The 17,052-nt window shown below is 37.9% G+C and overlaps 1 protein-coding gene across 1 annotated transcript; it reads right to left on the bottom strand.

Annotated features, from left to right (window-relative positions):
- LOC122878819 (protein NipSnap homolog 2-like) lies at positions 1-8,628 on the bottom strand. Its single transcript, XM_044202230.1, has 10 exons — positions 8,428-8,628; positions 7,564-7,703; positions 7,430-7,475; positions 6,942-7,036; positions 5,177-5,247; positions 4,922-5,062; positions 3,428-3,459; positions 2,047-2,141; positions 1,301-1,384; positions 1-1,086 (listed from the first exon to the last, which is right to left on the bottom strand). Exons 1-10 carry the CDS (start codon positions 8,517-8,519, stop codon positions 1,022-1,024), a joined length of 861 nt encoding a protein of 286 aa, XP_044058165.1. The 5' UTR covers positions 8,520-8,628; the 3' UTR covers positions 1-1,021.
- Positions 8,629-17,052: the final 8,424 nt, after the last annotated feature.

Genomic DNA, 17,052 nt, shown 5'->3' with positions numbered 1-17,052 from the left:
TGTTGTTTGAACTGCTTTAATCTGTGTTGGCATTCTTGTCCTTCGCTCTACACTGTCCCCTATGAACTGAGGAACAAAAAGATAAACATGCTTCCTTTAACAATAAAATCTGATATTACAATATGCAGCAGCATGACTGCCCACTCAGTGCCAGATTAACTCAGCCACTGATAAGATTTATCATACATGATACTTATGCCCCATTAAAACATATTGGATAAAAACGTTTTAAAACCAGGCATGCTGTCTTCACAGGAGAAAAGTAGAAGCCATAGTTACAAACACAGCACCATGAAACATCAACATCACCATGACAAGGAACCTAGGAACGTCCAGAAAAAGCAAATGGAAGGAATTTTTGCAAAAAAAAAAAAAAATTATAATAGAACTCCAATCAAAAATAAAATTGAGATTTACATTTTACATCATGTCATACTTTATCGTTTTCATGAATATAGAGGCTTTCTCTCACTTCACTCAGCAATAGCATGGCTTACATCAAAATGCCACTTCTCAGCACACTTAAAACATATTCCAAATTTACATTAAATAAATAAATAGCTACTGCATTGTGCAGTGAGCTTCAGCAGTACTGTTTTCCACATCTGTCCTCACACTTGCACACCACACAGCTGCTCGTCTTTTCAAGTAACTTTGGTTGGTTCTAAACTTAGAGATGAGCTCTCTTCATGGACCAGTTTTAATGTGGCACCAGACGTTGGACATAACAACCATCAGGAGCTTTAAATTGGCCAAATTGACTCATCCTGCTCCAGAACCAAACAAAAAAAGAAGTTGTGTGTCGTCAGGGGCTCTAAGTGGTTTGGACTATTTTAATTGCAGATACATGGTCGAACATTTATACCTCCTCTGTCCTAGTGATATCTTGAAGTAATAAAGCAAAGAAGATCAGAGAAGGGATGTTGTTTGGCAGCACTGATACCATGACCATGATAGTGATGCTCTGGATGGCTGTAACATTCAAAAGGGTACCACTTCAGCTTCCAGCTCGCGTCTCATTTCATTGCAGCGGGGAAGCCTTTGTCGGGATCATAATCCTGGAATCCATATGCTGAATGAGAGGAACTGGGGAAAGGTGAAACGAAAGATTTAGAGCTGATATAGTGTGTCCTCATAGTTTAAAGTCCTTTTAATATCAGTTCAGCAAGTTCTAAAAGTTCAATATGTTATTACTCAGGACAAATTAGGTAAAGCCCTAAAAAAAAGTGGTAAGTGAAGGGAAAGTTTTCAGTCTCACAGTTCTGAGTTTTTGTGTTTAGAAAAGATTTTTTTTGCTCACCTGTGTAATACACCACCTCGTCCCAGCCCTCCTGCTGCCAGGCGCCATTCCTCGTGTCTTCTCTGGACTGAAGATCTTTGTAAGCTGCAATCAACAAATCAAACACATTATAGCACTGCTTATAGTACATGGAGTCACTGCACTAAAAGTCGGTAGCTGTTTTGCCTGATTTAAGGCTGCAAGTAATTATTTTTATTATTGATTAATCATTATTCAATTGAAGTTATAATAACTAACTAACTCCAAATGGGAGTGAAAACAAAGGTGTGGTCCAGAAAATCAAAACAAAGAGCTGAAGAAACTAAAACGCTGTGTAGAGCTGAGAGGAACTGCAAAGTTGGGTGATTATATGTTATGTGGGTTATTCACTACAAGTGACCCAGTTCAAATTACACGTTGTCATTTGATCCATTGTTTGTAAAATATATAAATAAAAATATCAATTAGTGCAGCTTTGAGTCTATACAGAAAACTTTGCCAGAGCTCAAGGTGACAACTTCAAATGGCTTGTTTCGTCCAAACAAAAGTCCAAAACTCAAATATATTTACAATAATATAGGACAGAGAAAAGCAACAAAACTAATTAGAAATAGAAGCTGGAAACAGCAAATTTTTGCTTCGTAAACGACTTTGATTATCAAACTGTTGGTTGATTTTCTGTGGAACAACTGATGATTTCAGCACTAGCATGATTATCTACTTGGTGACACTGTCAGTATGTATTTTTGCATAAAGCTGGTTCATACCCCAGAGGTGATGAACCATATAGAGGTTGCCGATCTGTGAGAAAAACCCTCCCACAGCTTCTCTGTTGTGCTGGCGGTATCCAATGGCCCTGGCCCTGCAGACACGAACAACTATTGTCACAACACAGGCCAAAAAACACCAAGGCTTCATCTGGCATAACAAGACCAGGCCTGCACACAGAGATATTTGACCAGTCTTCAAACAAGGAGTTCAACATCATCTTTGAATTTATTCTGGACTGTTTCTAATTTACACAATTGGATTTAGTCTGTTTTGTTAACGTAAGCGAGACAATAGTCTTCCATAGCTGTGATTATCCATTACCACATCACATCCAACCATAAGATGTGACGCCATTACTTACTGTATACATGTTTATGAATGTTTACTCTGGCCAAGTCCTTGTGAAATCAGTTGAACGTTTTAAATCCATCATGTTTTCCCCCAAAGCAAACATGCGCTTATTCAAATCATAATCACTGTCTGGATACAAAACTATAAAGCTTCGGTTCTTCATGTTGTTGTAACTTGAAGAAGACGTTTAAGCCTTCAACTACACAAATTGTATTGAAATTGCTTTAAATTGCTTTGCTGGCATAATCTGCATGACTATAGAGGTTTGTTCAAATAAAGGCTGGTTAAAGGAAGCATAAACGCAAACATAAGAAAAGAAATAGTAGCTTTAGGAAAAAAATTACCTTGTCCTAGCATGGTCTTTTCATCAAACATGATTATTTAAATCATGTCTGCTTTTATTAGAAAGAAGGGAAATGTGAAGCCTCAAAGCAGAAACGCCTGGATGATATTCAAGTGTTGTTTACATATAAAATCATGCACATGGCAGTTAGGAATTACCACAAATGTTACTGGACTAACACTACTATGTATTGGATAAAGAAGATTTGACAGTGTAACGACATTTCAGTAACACTGGAGTCGTCTTGTACATCCAACATCGCTGGCAAAGTTGCAAAACAAGTTGTTTTATGTAATCCAGTGGACTTAGAAACTGAAAACAAAAAAGAACTGGTCAGACAAGTACAAAGACTAACCCTGAAATCCACTACGAGGCATGTGCAGAAAGCTAATGTCTTTGTTTAAATCAACTGCAATCAACTGCATTGCACAAATGTTGACCCTTACGGCTAATGGGTAAGGGTAATGTCATTATACTGAACTATTATGTACACACATTTGTAGTGTACATAATAATCCACTTTGAATTTGAATCTTGGCTTGAGAGCATGACAGTACCGCTTCAAAATAGTGCCTCTCAGTGGAATAGCTCTTATTAATGACAGCGTGATGAGGAAGGTTTCATGTAGTGCAACTGTTCTGTAACTACAGTTCAGTGAATCAAATTAATTCAGGCTGCCTTACCAGTAATTACCCCACTCGATCATGGTTCCTGGCTGGAAGAAAGAAAACACAATATTCTTTATTACAATAAAACATATATAATTCAGAGCTGTCCGAATAACAGATTGATAATCACACTTTCGTCTTCTTTCCAGAGTAAATGCATTAACACAAATAAATGGTAAAGACGTAACGCAGGTATTTTGTCATTGTGAAGATAAGCTGCAATAACAACTACACCCTGAAGACTTCTTCAATCATTCTCTGGTGCTTAAGACAACAAACGCCCTGCTGTCTACGATGTAATTTCAGCCTGTGATGAGGGATAATAGCTTGCATTCATCACGTGTCACAGGGAGCACTGATCTAGAGACAGTTTTGGCTGTCAGATGAGAAAGAACCACTTAATCTGCAGGAGCTGGCATGATGTGTAGTGAGCATTATGTAGGATTAAGACTGCTTTTAATTTAACCATTGATACAGGTAAAGTCATGCGCCACTGGATTGCCAATTTCTTCTATGAGTCCATAAGTAGATACAAATTGTTTACAGAGTGACCCAGTGGAAAAAAAATAGCACAAATGGTGACTGTTTGAGCACCACTCTCATCCAGAATGCTGAAGACACAAGGTCATTATATGTCTTACAGTAGTTTTGTGAGGACGGAGGTAATTTAGAAGTCACAGAAGCAAAGCATGTGACTGGGAGTTTAAATGGGAAAACGTGAGCTAGGAAAAGTGAAAGAGTAACACTGTCCCTTTCTGCAACAACAGCTGTGGAGGCGACCTACAGCCCTGAAACCCCCCCAGCTGCTGCAGTGGAGCTGCTCAGAAGTTCACAAAGTTTCACAAACATTTATAAAACATACTGGTTATTAGCGTTCTCATTTATATCATAATTAAAAAGTTGGTTCTACATTAAACAATAAACAATATGTCAGGAAACAGGTTATGCTGTTATCTGTTATGATTCCCTTATGCTCAGTTGGGCTGAGGTCCTGTTCTCCAGATTAACCAACACAATGCTTTTTTGTTAAAAAGCAGTCTTGCAGAATATTGTTTTTTTGGGTCTACTCTGTACAAACACAACAGCTACGGTATTGCATGTCTGTCCTTGGAGGAGGGATCACTCCTCTGTTGCTCTGCCTGAGGTTTCTCCCCCCCGTTAAAAGGGTTTTTTGGGAGTTTTTCCTTATCAAAACCAAGGGTCGAAAGATTGAGGGTGTTGTATGCTGTACTGATTGTAAAGCCCCTTGAGGTGATTTTGGGCTATATAAATAAGACGAACCTGACTTTAAAAAAAGTCGATTAACTCTATATAAGCTGTTACACCCATTAGAGTTTAATAAATGTTTGGATTGTTGGTTAAAGTACTGATTACGTTTGGCAAAGCAGAGGTATGGGCCAAGTCGGGCATTAGGTTGGGCTGGGCTCACACTTTCAAACTCACTCAATCACAACCATCTATAGCACTACTAATGATTCATCATTACACACTCTCTGGTCTGTTACTCACCCTGAGCTGGTAGGACCTGAGCTCATAGATGTTGGGGCCCTCTCTGGGAACGGGCTCGTTCCAGAAGCTGAACTCCAGGAGGAGCTGGTTTCTGCGAGACATCAGCATCTTACCCCGCTCCTTCCTGTACGCTGTGAAGTCCTGCCAATAGACAGACACCAATCAATAAGCTTTACTTCAACTGATGGCAATACTGTGTTATTAGCACGCTACTAAAGCATTAAACAGGGGTGATACAACAAGATGCGTCTTTACCTGGTTCTGCTTGAGCTTGTTCATCACCTCTGTTAGAGCCGGGTATCCACCTCTGTAACGCCACAGATGAACTGGGAAAAGGGGAAAAAATATATCATATATGCAAAATCACACAAACTACAGAAAGGTCAACTGATTCAAAGCAGGGTCATTAAAGGTCCAAGTGCGTAGGATTTAGTGGCATCTAGTGCTGAAATTGCAGTTTGCAACCATGTGAATACCGTTCGTCTCACCCTCCCCTTCCAAGTGTGTAGGAAAAACTATGGTGGCCACGAAACCCGCGAAAAACGTGAAAGGCCCAATCTAGAGCCAGTGATTGCTTTGTCCGTTCTGGGCTACTGTAGAAACATGGCGGTGCAACATGGCTCCGTGGAAGGGGACCTGCTCCCTCAGTAGATAAAAACGGCTTATTGTAAGGTAACGAAAACACAACGCTTCTTATTTTCTTCTTCTATTCCTGTGTGCATCGACGTGATAGTGAGCAGCTGTAACAAAAGAGTTTCCCCTCGGGGATCAATAAAGTATTTCTGATTTCAGGTGATTATACACTAATGAAAATATACTTAATATATTATATTCCATTTCTGCCAGTAGCTCCTCCTAAATGTGACATACAGGTCCTTTAAATAATATGATAAAAACATTTTTCCAGCCCTAAGACTTATAATCTTTGACATAATTCTTCTCCCATTGTGAGAGGGTTGGATCAATACAGGGCAGGAATTTCCTGAACTGTATACGTCTTTGTGAAAATGCCGTATTTTTCCAATAGATTTGAAAAAGGTTAACAAACTACATCTGGATAATTGAAGATCATTAGCTGGTAAGACCACATGAAATTCACAAGAACTGTTCATTAGTCTGTACAGGTTATTTTAGGCAAATTGTTAATGCCACTGAATTATTTTTCATGGATATCTGACTTAATGGGTGACTCTGTTTGTTCAAGTACTGATGAAGAAATACACATTTGGACAGCACAGTAATCTGGTAATCAAGTGACGTCTGAGAGCAACTTCCAGCCTGGTTTGGCCCCTTGATCTTGTCATATGCCAACTGTATGTCCATCCTGCCCCCTTCTAATCCTTTTGATCCTATAAACTGTTTGCCTCCTGTAAGTCTGAATGCAAATACCCTCTTTCCTGCCTTTTGTTTCCATTTGTAATTGCATTCTGTCTGCTCACTGCCTCCCCTTACCCTTTGATGACCATTATTTACAGACTGCCTAAACACTGCTTTGGTTTTCTGCATAAACGTGCTTCCATTTCATTTGCTCGGGGTCAGCTCACCGGCTCAGATCCGCTCTGTGCCTATAAGTTCACCTGTTAGCCGGCAAGCTTCAATAAACTCACACCACTACAGCAAACCTCTGAACTCGACTTGGATGATTTTCCTCAACAGTACTATCAAGCCAATAATTCGGTATTGCATCGGGCTACTGGACAACAATTAATGCAACATAATGCAGTTGTGGAATGAGAAGAATAAGAAATACTGACCCTGGAAAACAGGAATGCTCATATAAAAAGGTAGTAGTGTAGCTTCACTAGGTTTAAAAATAATTTTGACAAGATACATACATAAGTTTTATCTGCCATAGAACAAACTGAAGGTATATCACTGATTATTTACCAAGTATTTTTCTGGTGGTATCCTAGCATGAGTGTGGATATGCAGTATAACATGCCTGCTGGATTACAAACTGCGCAGACCACAGATATGTTACACTGCAGATGTCTTGTTTGTTGATATTAGTAAATCCTACCAGCCTGGTCTTGTTCTCCATACCAGGTATTCCAGGTGCCCACCAGCTCACAGGGGTAGTACTTATCGGCATGGATGGAGGGCAAAACATCCTCACTGTGATGAATGAGAAACACCAAATTGAACCAAATACTGAAATACAGTATAACCAACAGGTGCATTTGATTCTCACCTAAAGGCGAGATTTGCTTTTAAACAACAAAATCCAAATAACAATCACGTGTTTTCTGGTCACGTGTCTCCTCTCAACTGTTGCAAGTCCCAAATTAGTCTACAAGTAGATGGCCTCCAGTCATCTTTGGTATGCGCAAAGATGGCCTGTGAAGGGCTGAAGTCATGCCAGCTTGTCAATCACCTCACAGGAATAGATTACTCCTAATTATTTTTACTCAGCACGGCACAACAGTGTACTAGGTTGTCCCGGTCTCATACTACTACTACTACTACTGTCGTCGCTAGACTTAGACAATAATAAGAAACAACACTCACCAGAGTTTGTTGTATGCATCCAGGCACTCTGGCTTGACATTATGGACTGAAAAGAGAGCCGCACTTTAAAAACAATCTCATCATTACCGCCGTATAAACGGTTTATTTTTTAAATACAGAAATTTTGAACTTACACTGAATCTTGTACAGGTTGCTTTCCTCATTTTTGGTCAGTAGGTTGGAGTGTGCATCTTTCCTGGGATCAACTTTCCTCACAAACAGCGACTTAAACCAGCTGTCCTGTCTGTTTCTGCTGCTTGATGTTGCAAACCCCCTGCAAACACAGATGAGTCATGATGAACAACAACTGGACGGATGAGAAATTCCCATTATTTTATGGCCAGTATGAATGTATGGCAAGACTGGCTTCATAATCTCCAATCCTGATTAGATTTGCATTCACATAAACGTATTATCTTTATATGAGCAGACGTGCTTCATTGATAGAAAATATAATACGCTTGATTTCAGGTTTACAGCTGTTGTTGTGAGGCAAAATTTTACTATACCAGTCAAAATACAGACTGGGCTCGACATGTCAGTACCTCCGATGCATATAGTATACAGATTGTGGTAATAATGTATGTGATACCTTACAATACAGCAGGTCACAGTATCTAACAGTGCATGGCTTACTGCATCTATCAGAAATACATGTTATTTGTGAGACACAAGCAGACACATCACGTTTTACAATAAATTGACCTTGAACATTTGAGATGCTTAACAACAAAGGATGACAGAAACTTGTATTCTATCAACTTCACCAGCAAATACACGCAGCTTTAATCTTTAATATCCCGGAAAAAAACTATTTTAAAAAGTGTAGCTTTCATGTAAGTTCAAGCTGAAGGCCACTGAGGACTGGCTAGCAGTTAACGGGCTAGCTTGCCCAAACTCATCGTCGCCACCACGGAAACCAACTAAGAAATACACAACAGCTAACTACAAACACTACAAACATGACTACTGAACAAGCACACTGATAACTGCCCCACCTGGTCAAAACGACGAGCTGTGCGGCCGACTGGGCCCTGCTTTTAGCCCGACCCAGGCCACCGCTGACTCTGTGAAGGACTCCAGTCGCCATCTTCAACTGTGCTAATGCAAACAGAGCAAACGCTGTTGCCACATCTGACCACCAGGTGGCAGCGCTCACATCGAGAGACCAGGGCACAGTCACCTACAGACCAGAGGAAGGGCTGTTGTAGACTGTCTGTCTGTCTGTCTGTGTAGAGCATACAAGTATGATGAGATATTAACTTGTATCATTTAGAAGTAGTATTCAGCAGTGTAATATTGTGGATATGGGAAAGAGATTCATTCAGTGGTGGAATGTAACAAAGTACATTTACTCAGGTACTGTACTTTAGTACAGATTCGAGGTACTTGTACTTTACTTGAGTATTTCCATTCTATGCTACTTTATACTTCTACTCCACCACATCTCAGAGGCCAATATTGTACTTTTTACTCCGCTACATTTGTCTGACAGCTGTTGTTACTAGTTACTTTTTAGATTACAGTTTTTCATACACTTCCTGTCCAGTGAAAACCATGTTTCTCCAAATTTGGTCATTTTGAATTTGAATTTTTCTGATAAACTGAAGGATTAAGTGTTTCCTTTATGGGTTGAGAAAATTCTCCTACTTCTTAAGATAAATAAACTATTTAAACCCCCCTTGGATTAGCTGGAAACATGCATCGTCACAAAGCTGAAAACGGCTGTTTTTCTGAGCTCATGAAAAATTGACTTTTTAGAGATACCTGGTTCTCACGGGACTGCGACGCCACAGACATGATGATCTGATAGACCATGATGCATTGCTGTAGATTAAACTACCCAACAGTATATAAAGCAGTTAAAGTCAATTTTAAACATCTACAGCAGTAAAATACAACCTACACATTAATGCAGCAATAATATTAATCCAAAATCATATATAATAGTAAAACACTGACAGGGACCATTTTACTGCATAATGAGTACTTTTACTTTTGATACTTAAAGTACATTTTGCTGATAATACTTACATACTTTTACTTAAGTAAGGTTTTGAATGAAAGATTATTACTTTTAGTGGAGTATTTTCAGTGTGGTATTAGTATTTTTACTTAAGTAAAGGATCTGACTATTTGGATTCATTAATTAATAAAATAAATAAGTAATTAAAAGGTAAACTTATAGAAAGAAACAAGGGAACAAAGAAAGAAAAAAAAGGTTGACCAGAGAGGTATTTAATTCTAAAAGTCCTTTTCCACAGCAAACACTATAACTTGTCAGAGTAGGGAAAGCACAGGTGTCTCAGTAAGCCTTGCCCAAGAGCCAGCGTGCACAATACCAGGACCCTGGAGCTAGAACACCTGACTGAATGCAACCGTTATTAAGGTTATTAATTACACCTTTGCTTTTCCTGCCACGGCATGTCAAAATGACTGTGGCGATAAAGGCCTATTGTTTCTTGTAGTGGATATCAGCCCAATCAGAGGCTGGTCCCACACACTGTTGCCTCTCAGTGTATGTATGTAGTGCATATCCAATAGTAAAATTATCCTCAGCTGGCATCCCTAGAAAATAATCAGGGTCTCTGGCAGACATGGGAGCACTGGAGATGAAGATGGGTGGGAATCTCTCCCTTCTGTAGGCTTTATACAAAATTCAATACAATATACTTTAATATAACTTGTCCACCTTAGTGGAAATTTGTCTTTGAATACATCTCAGCAGTATAAACACTGCAGCATTAAGAAATGGAACATTAGAGACAATGACAACATTTAAAACAATAGTAACATAACCTAAGACATAAATTATAAAACTGTATGTACGGCCAAAGAAACTGCAAACTTCAACGTAATTTCTAGAAAAGTAGTAATAGTATCAGTGATGATAAAAGTGAAAACAAAAACATAACTTAACGTCCATGCAACTTGGTGTGCATGGTGGTCAAATATTTCCTAAAACATGCTGCACTGGTTGAACAGGTGGGGGCGCTACAATTCAATCCACAGCCTATCAACAGCAGTTTAAATGCACTACTAAGACCACTGTCCAGTTAGATAAACAATATGGACACCCTCAAACTCAACAACGAGCATGGTATTGCACAAACCTGACAATAACTCTACAATATCTACAATGGCAATTTTTGTAACAACAAACAAAAATTAAAAAGTGTTCAGTGGTAAACAGCAGCCTCAAATGGCATCCCCAAACAATCAGTGCATCACTCTATCCAGTCTTTGACATTGTGTGAAACACATTACCCCATGCTCAAGTCTGGGACCATGCATAGTGCTGATTGGTGAAACTAATGCGTAACAGATTTTAGATTGAAATGCATTTGTAAAACATTTCAGACACTGACAATTCACATTATGAAATGTTACATCTCACACAAGGCACCAAACTTATAGCAAGATTCACTTTACAAACTTGCTTCCTGGAACACCAAAGTCTGCCATATTGGGTTTGGCAGGTTGCATGTTTGTGACCTTTGCAATACTGGCATACAGCTCATAGAAAAAGATAAGATGAGATGCTGTTTCTTGTGGGGAAAGTAGGTCCTCATATTCTTGAATACCCTGTTGTAAGTAATGGATGAACTGGCCTTTTGGAAGAGCACATCAGAACTGTAGGCTCCAGTTGCTCAGGGATGATGGAGAGGGTGATGGGGTTGCAACCATGGAGGAATTCAGTACCAGTTGAAATTGATTTATTATTTGACAGAGTGACTATGAAGCTAACGGGGAACCATATTGCTAAAGCCTACTTGGCTTTATGAGAAAGACTACTTACCACCAGTGGAATTCAGAAACTATGGAGGGATTTGTTTTAAGTTCAAAGACATGAATCATAAGGGAGTGTTTTCTCTGTGAAACATTTTTGAATAACAAAAGGCAAAATGTGGATATGTCTGGGAATTCAAAGCATGATTGAATCTGCTGAAATTTTGCTCTTTTAGTTAAGAAATTTATCAAGGTGGTTGATTTTGGAGAGGAAACTTTTACTGAATTTTCACATCACTACATGGTTTCATTAGTTTAACCAACATCCAACATTTCAATACGCTTCCTATTTTATTTGATGTGCATTTAATTAAATGGACACCTCACCAGCAGCCATGAACATCATTATAAATGTAATGTCCAGCAGTGCTTGCTGCGGGCCATAATGTCAGTATTAATCTGAATGGCCTGATCTGTATTTTTAATGAATTTAGTTGGACGTGGAATACTTTCTCAAAGGGCACATTTTATTAAATGGAAAAGTGAGATCAGCTTTTCACAAAGAACTCCAGTTTCACTGCTCCAGCTGTATATATTGTACCTCATTACTGGTATAGTAAAATGTATTTTGTGGGGTCTTTTTGCAATGTTGAGTGAACTTTTGATACACTTTGTACCCGTTTTTGTTTTTACATCAGATGCAGGAAATCTCTAATTTCTAATCCTTGCAGAAACTAGTAGTGTTTGACAGAGTAGATACAGTATTTTTAAGTGAGCATTTAAGAATTAACTGGCTCAGATCCTCATTCAAAAGAGTCTAGTGTGTCATAATTTGCCATTTTACCATCACCTTCATCAGTGGACAACCTGCATGGGATGCCACAGAGCTCATTTCTAGAGCTCATCTTTTTCTCCTGTTTCTCTACCTTAGCGACATCATTGTATAATATCAGCTATCATTAACACCTAATAATGTCATTAATACGTTATATCCCCAACAGCATGAACATCTTGAAAACCGGCCACTCATACACTCAGTTGCCAGTTTATTAGGCACACCTAGCTAAAAATAATGCAGTCAAATACATTCCTGCAATAAATCCTACCTGTTTTCATGAGTTTATACAGCAAAATGATAGCAAACCTTACGTACAATCCCAACTCAAGGTCTGCTTACTAGATTTTTACAGAGCTTTCATCAGCGGAAGGAGTTCACAGAAATGGATCTGTTAACATTCTTGACCGTGGATATAGTACTATGACAAAACAATCCCAACTCAAGGTCCACTTACTAGTTATTTACAGGGCTTTCAACCATATTTTACAGCAACGGACTGTATGGTATGGTAAAAAGCTCCAGAAAAACCTAGTAAGTGAACATTGAGCAAATGTCTTATAATATATATATGTATATATAGGTTTCGTAGACTTGAGTTTTTGTAATTTGTTTAATCTCACAGCTATTAATCCTGTATCATTTATTAAGTTGTACTTACGTGTTTCTTGACTGTGTGGCTCATGCCTTTTACACAGCGCTTTGTAAAGTCTGCCATTGAATAGATGCTGTGTATATTTTTTTTGATTCTTTTACTTCATATCTATGGTACAAGGCCATGCTGGTACTGGTTTGGTGCTTTCTTACAGCTCAAATTATTTACAATATACTCCCTTTTTTTTGCTTTTGGATACAATGAGTTTCTCTAAACCAAGGCTTCGAGAAGAACAGCTGTGAAAACAGCTGATATGAATCCTTCCCTAATGCACCAGAAACCATGGATGCCATTTATCTGGGAGTTTAGAAATATTTAAAAAATGGTCTTTGCTTAACTCTCTTGAACCCACATGGCTAAATCCCCCACTCCAGCCTCTCATATGCAGTATGTCCTGGGTGGATATTTGGCAAATTGAATATCTCGAAGCCAAATTATCTAACCGGCTGTCTTCGCAGTTTCCCTCTCCCTCCTCTTATTATCTTTGGCTTTATTACGGACATGCTTGCTTGCTGTTAAAAGCTCTCCAAGAAATGTTGTCTTGTGAGAAAATACTTTGGACATATTGTTTATAGTCTTCACTCCTTATTTTGTCTGGGCACCACATTGAGTGAATGCAGCACTACTGCACACAGTGGCACTAAAACATTTATAAGATTAATATGCTAGAATATGTCTGTGTTTTTATTTTAATACTGTAATATAGATAAGAAAATGACTTGCCAAGAATTACCAGAGTATTCCCAATCTAAAATGTCCTGGAGTGATACATTACTAGTCCATTACAAGTAAAAGTCCTGCATTGAAAATATTACATGAGTAGAAGTACATTTGTATTATTAGCAAAATATACTTAAAGTATAAAAATTAAAAGCACTCCCGACAAGAAATTGGCCCCAGTTAGTGTTACAGAATGAAGTATCATATTATTGGATTATTATTACTGATGCATTAATGTGTAAGAATGTGTGTATGTAAAATCCTAATCTGCAGAGAAAGTGGTAACTATAGCTGTCAAATGAATGCAGTGCAGTGAAAAGTACAATATTTCCTTTTGGTGGAAGTTTAGTGGAGTAGAAGTACAAAGTGGTATACAACTGAAATAAAGTACAAGTACTTCAACATTATACTTAAGTGCAGTACTTGAGTAAATGAACTTACTTACAGTATATTTATTAAAAAAGTTGCACGATGGTTACAAAAAAAGATAAAACAATAAAATGATTGTGACTTGAACACATTTCAAATCAATGTTTTTGATTTGATGTTGTGTGTGATTGTTGCTAATCAAAATGTCACATACAGGCAGTGTTGGAAGAAATATTCAGATCCTGTACTTGAGTAAAAGTACTAATACGACACTGTGAAAATCCTCCACTACAAGTAAAAGTCCTGCATTCAAAACCTTACTTAAGTAAATGTATGTAAGGATTTTCAGCAAAATGTACTTTAAGTATCAAAAGTAAAAGAAAAATGGTCCCTGTCAGTGTTTTACTTTTGGATTAATATTACTGCTGCATTAATGTGTATGTTGTATTTTACTGCTGTAGATGTTTAAGGTTGAGTTAATTTTAACTACTTTATATAATGTAGGTACAGCAATGCATCATGGTCTATAAGATCATCATGTGTTTGTAGCGTCGCTGTCCTGTGAGAACCACGTATCTCTAAAAAGTAAACTTTTCATGAGTTCAGAAAAACAGCCCTGTTTTCAGCTTTTTGTTTTCAGCTAATCCAAGAGGTTTTTAAAATTATTATTAAAGTTTATTTAGTTTAAGAAGTAGGAGAATTTTCTCAGTCCTTAAAGGAAATACTTAATCCTTTGGTTTATCAGAAAAATTCAAATTCAAAATGACCAAATTTGGAGAAACATGGTTTTCACTGGACAGGAAGTGTGTGAAAAACTGTAATCTGAAAAGTAACTAGTAACAACAGCTGTCAGACAAATGTAGCGGAGTAAAAAGTACAATATTTGCCTCTGAGATGTGGTGGAGTAGAAGTATAAAGTAGCATAGAATGGAAATACTCAAGTAAAGTACAAGTACCTTGAATTTGTACTAGTATAGTACTTGAGTAAATGTTACATTCCACCACTGTATACAGGAGCATTGTAATACAGGTTGTTAAAGTTAAATGCAAACCAACTTGCACTTACAAGTTCAGGTCACCTGATGTGCGATTCTATTTTGACCAGGGATAGAGTGATATCTTGTCTTTGTCTTCTGTGTCTCACTGCTGTTTGTATCTTGATTTAGATCAGGATTTTAAAAACGTCTTTACATAGATACCCACAAGATAGGAACTACAGTACATTACAGTGGCTGTGTTACTGTAGGCCAGCTATACAAATTCCCATACTTACATTGAACATGTTTTCACAGCCACGCAACTTAGTGACAGGCTGATGATATTATTTACACAACCTAAGAACTGGGGAAAAGAGCCATTATTCATGTAGACAGAGTAGGTGACACAAATGAAAACTTGGTTTAAGCACACAAGAGCAAGTCCAATATGAACACAGAGTGTTACAATACAAAGACTGAGATCAGTTGCTTGAGTTGTTGATAGCTATACCATCCATGCCAAATTACCTTTTACAATGTGAAATGTCTCTAACCCTGTAATTTTCACAGTGCTGCTGTTTAATTTGTAAAGGAAACTCATGAACCATACCATATCTTATAAGATTTATTACCAATATATTCATCATGACCATGATGAAAGGGCACATCTGAGGTTTGCATGGTCCAAGCTTGAGCATAGTCTTTGGCTTGTGTGCTACATTTTATCTTTAATGATCCCTCGATCAGCCTTTCGGAATGGACAGAATGGGGTCCTGGGAAATAAAGGAATCCTGTGTGCTTACTGTGGTATTTCATGATGTCGGCCTCTGTCTATCCTTTCTGTCTCAGCTGCCGCAGCGTTGCACTCCTCTATACAGTAATACTTAGACATAAGGTCAGGGGTGTGAATGAAAAATTAAGTGGCCTGTGCTCAAGGCCAAAAATAAGAATTTTGAGACGGCGGGAACAGACTTCTTCGAGCCAGGTCTTCTCTCACCTATGAGATGTTTGTCTGGAAGCAATTTAGCCTTTACATCACATCTTAAGACACACAGAAAGGTATCTGCAGATTAAAATGATGCTTTTCTCATTCATCACAGGCACCAAGATTGCTCCACTGATTTTATTCTTTTAATAAATAGGCAGAAAAAGAGCATGGGCTGTCTTCCCACCGCTGAACGGTGGGCATGTGTGAGAGAACGGGCTTTTGAGATTTGATGGATGAATGGTAGGCCTAAATATTTTCTCTCCTTTGTTCTGATCAAATATTTGCTGGTATTTCAGACCACATGTTTTCTTGTACATGTCTTGGTAGAGGGAGACAGTTTGCCATAATTAAATCAATCAATATATCATCCGGCCCATTGCAACTGGAATAACTTAACTAGTATCTGCTCAATTTCAATGTTTCTCACCAAACCAAAGGCATACAAAGGATTTGTATTCTTTCTAAAATTATTAAGTGGACTATATCACAGAAAAATACATTGATATGTCACTTTCCTCACAGAAAAATGTCTCATTGATCTGCAGCTATATCTGCTGTCATACCTGTAGAATCATTCATTCATTTTCCGTATTATTTTTTTTCCTCTTCGTGGTCACAGGGGGCTGAAGCCTGTTACTTTTATTACTGCAATGACCTAATATCCCCATGTGGATGAGGAAAGTTCTTTCTATCTTTCTGAACAAATAACTTATCTGGAAAAGGTTGGTTACGCACATGGACGGCTCATCATGTCATATTGATGCTGTTTCAGTTATTTAATTCCACTTCTTACCACTTCCAACATTTTATGTGAAGTCATATTTATATTGCTCTCTTCACAGGGATTATACTTGGTTAAAACTATCTCAGATATAGCCTATTCACAGATAAATAACATTTAATAGGGGATGTTATATTATCTGCAGCCTAATATAAAAACAAATTAAATACTTTAATCTTTTTAAGCATCAGTTTCGTTTTGAAGCATAAATACAAGCCAAACTTTGAAAAACAAAACTTTATCCACAATCTGGGCTGTTTTGAAGACACACCCAGATTCCTCAAAGACTCTTTTATTGAGCTGGGATAAACAATATTGTGTCTACTGGACAATATAAAAGATTCTTCACTCATTTCCCAAGTTGAGACTCTGTTTAAACCTAAACCTATTTTAGGCTTTGATTAAACCAAATAAAGAGGAGAGCTGGAGATTACATTATTCATTCACAGTACAAGAAAAATATTAACTCGTTATTATATATGAAAATATAAAATAGTGCAAAATAAGTTTTCTGTAGATAACAGTAAATGCACCTGATGTCCAAGTTCTAGTAAGCACTGGTGTCACAT

The sequence above is a fragment of the Siniperca chuatsi genome, linkage group LG7 (assembly GCF_020085105.1).
Source record: "Siniperca chuatsi isolate FFG_IHB_CAS linkage group LG7, ASM2008510v1, whole genome shotgun sequence".
NCBI lineage: Eukaryota > Metazoa > Chordata > Actinopteri > Centrarchiformes > Sinipercidae > Siniperca > Siniperca chuatsi.
The sequence above is the reverse complement of the archived record's forward strand: the minus strand, read 5'-3'. Positions and strand labels throughout refer to the sequence as shown.

Bases quoted from the DNA above. Each gene is read 5' to 3' on its own strand.
- LOC122878819 (XM_044202230.1), bottom strand. From the start codon at position 8,519: ATGGCGACTGGAGTCCTTCACAGAGTCAGCGGTGGCCTGGGTCGGGCT. The intron at 7,476-7,563 runs GTAAGTTCAAAA...CTCTCTTTTCAG, and splicing joins CAACCTGTACAAGATTCAGT to TCCATAATGTCAAGCCAGAG. The intron at 5,248-6,941 runs GTAGGATTTACT...CCCTTTTCCCAG, and splicing joins TGGAGAACAAGACCAGGCTG to TTCATCTGTGGCGTTACAGA.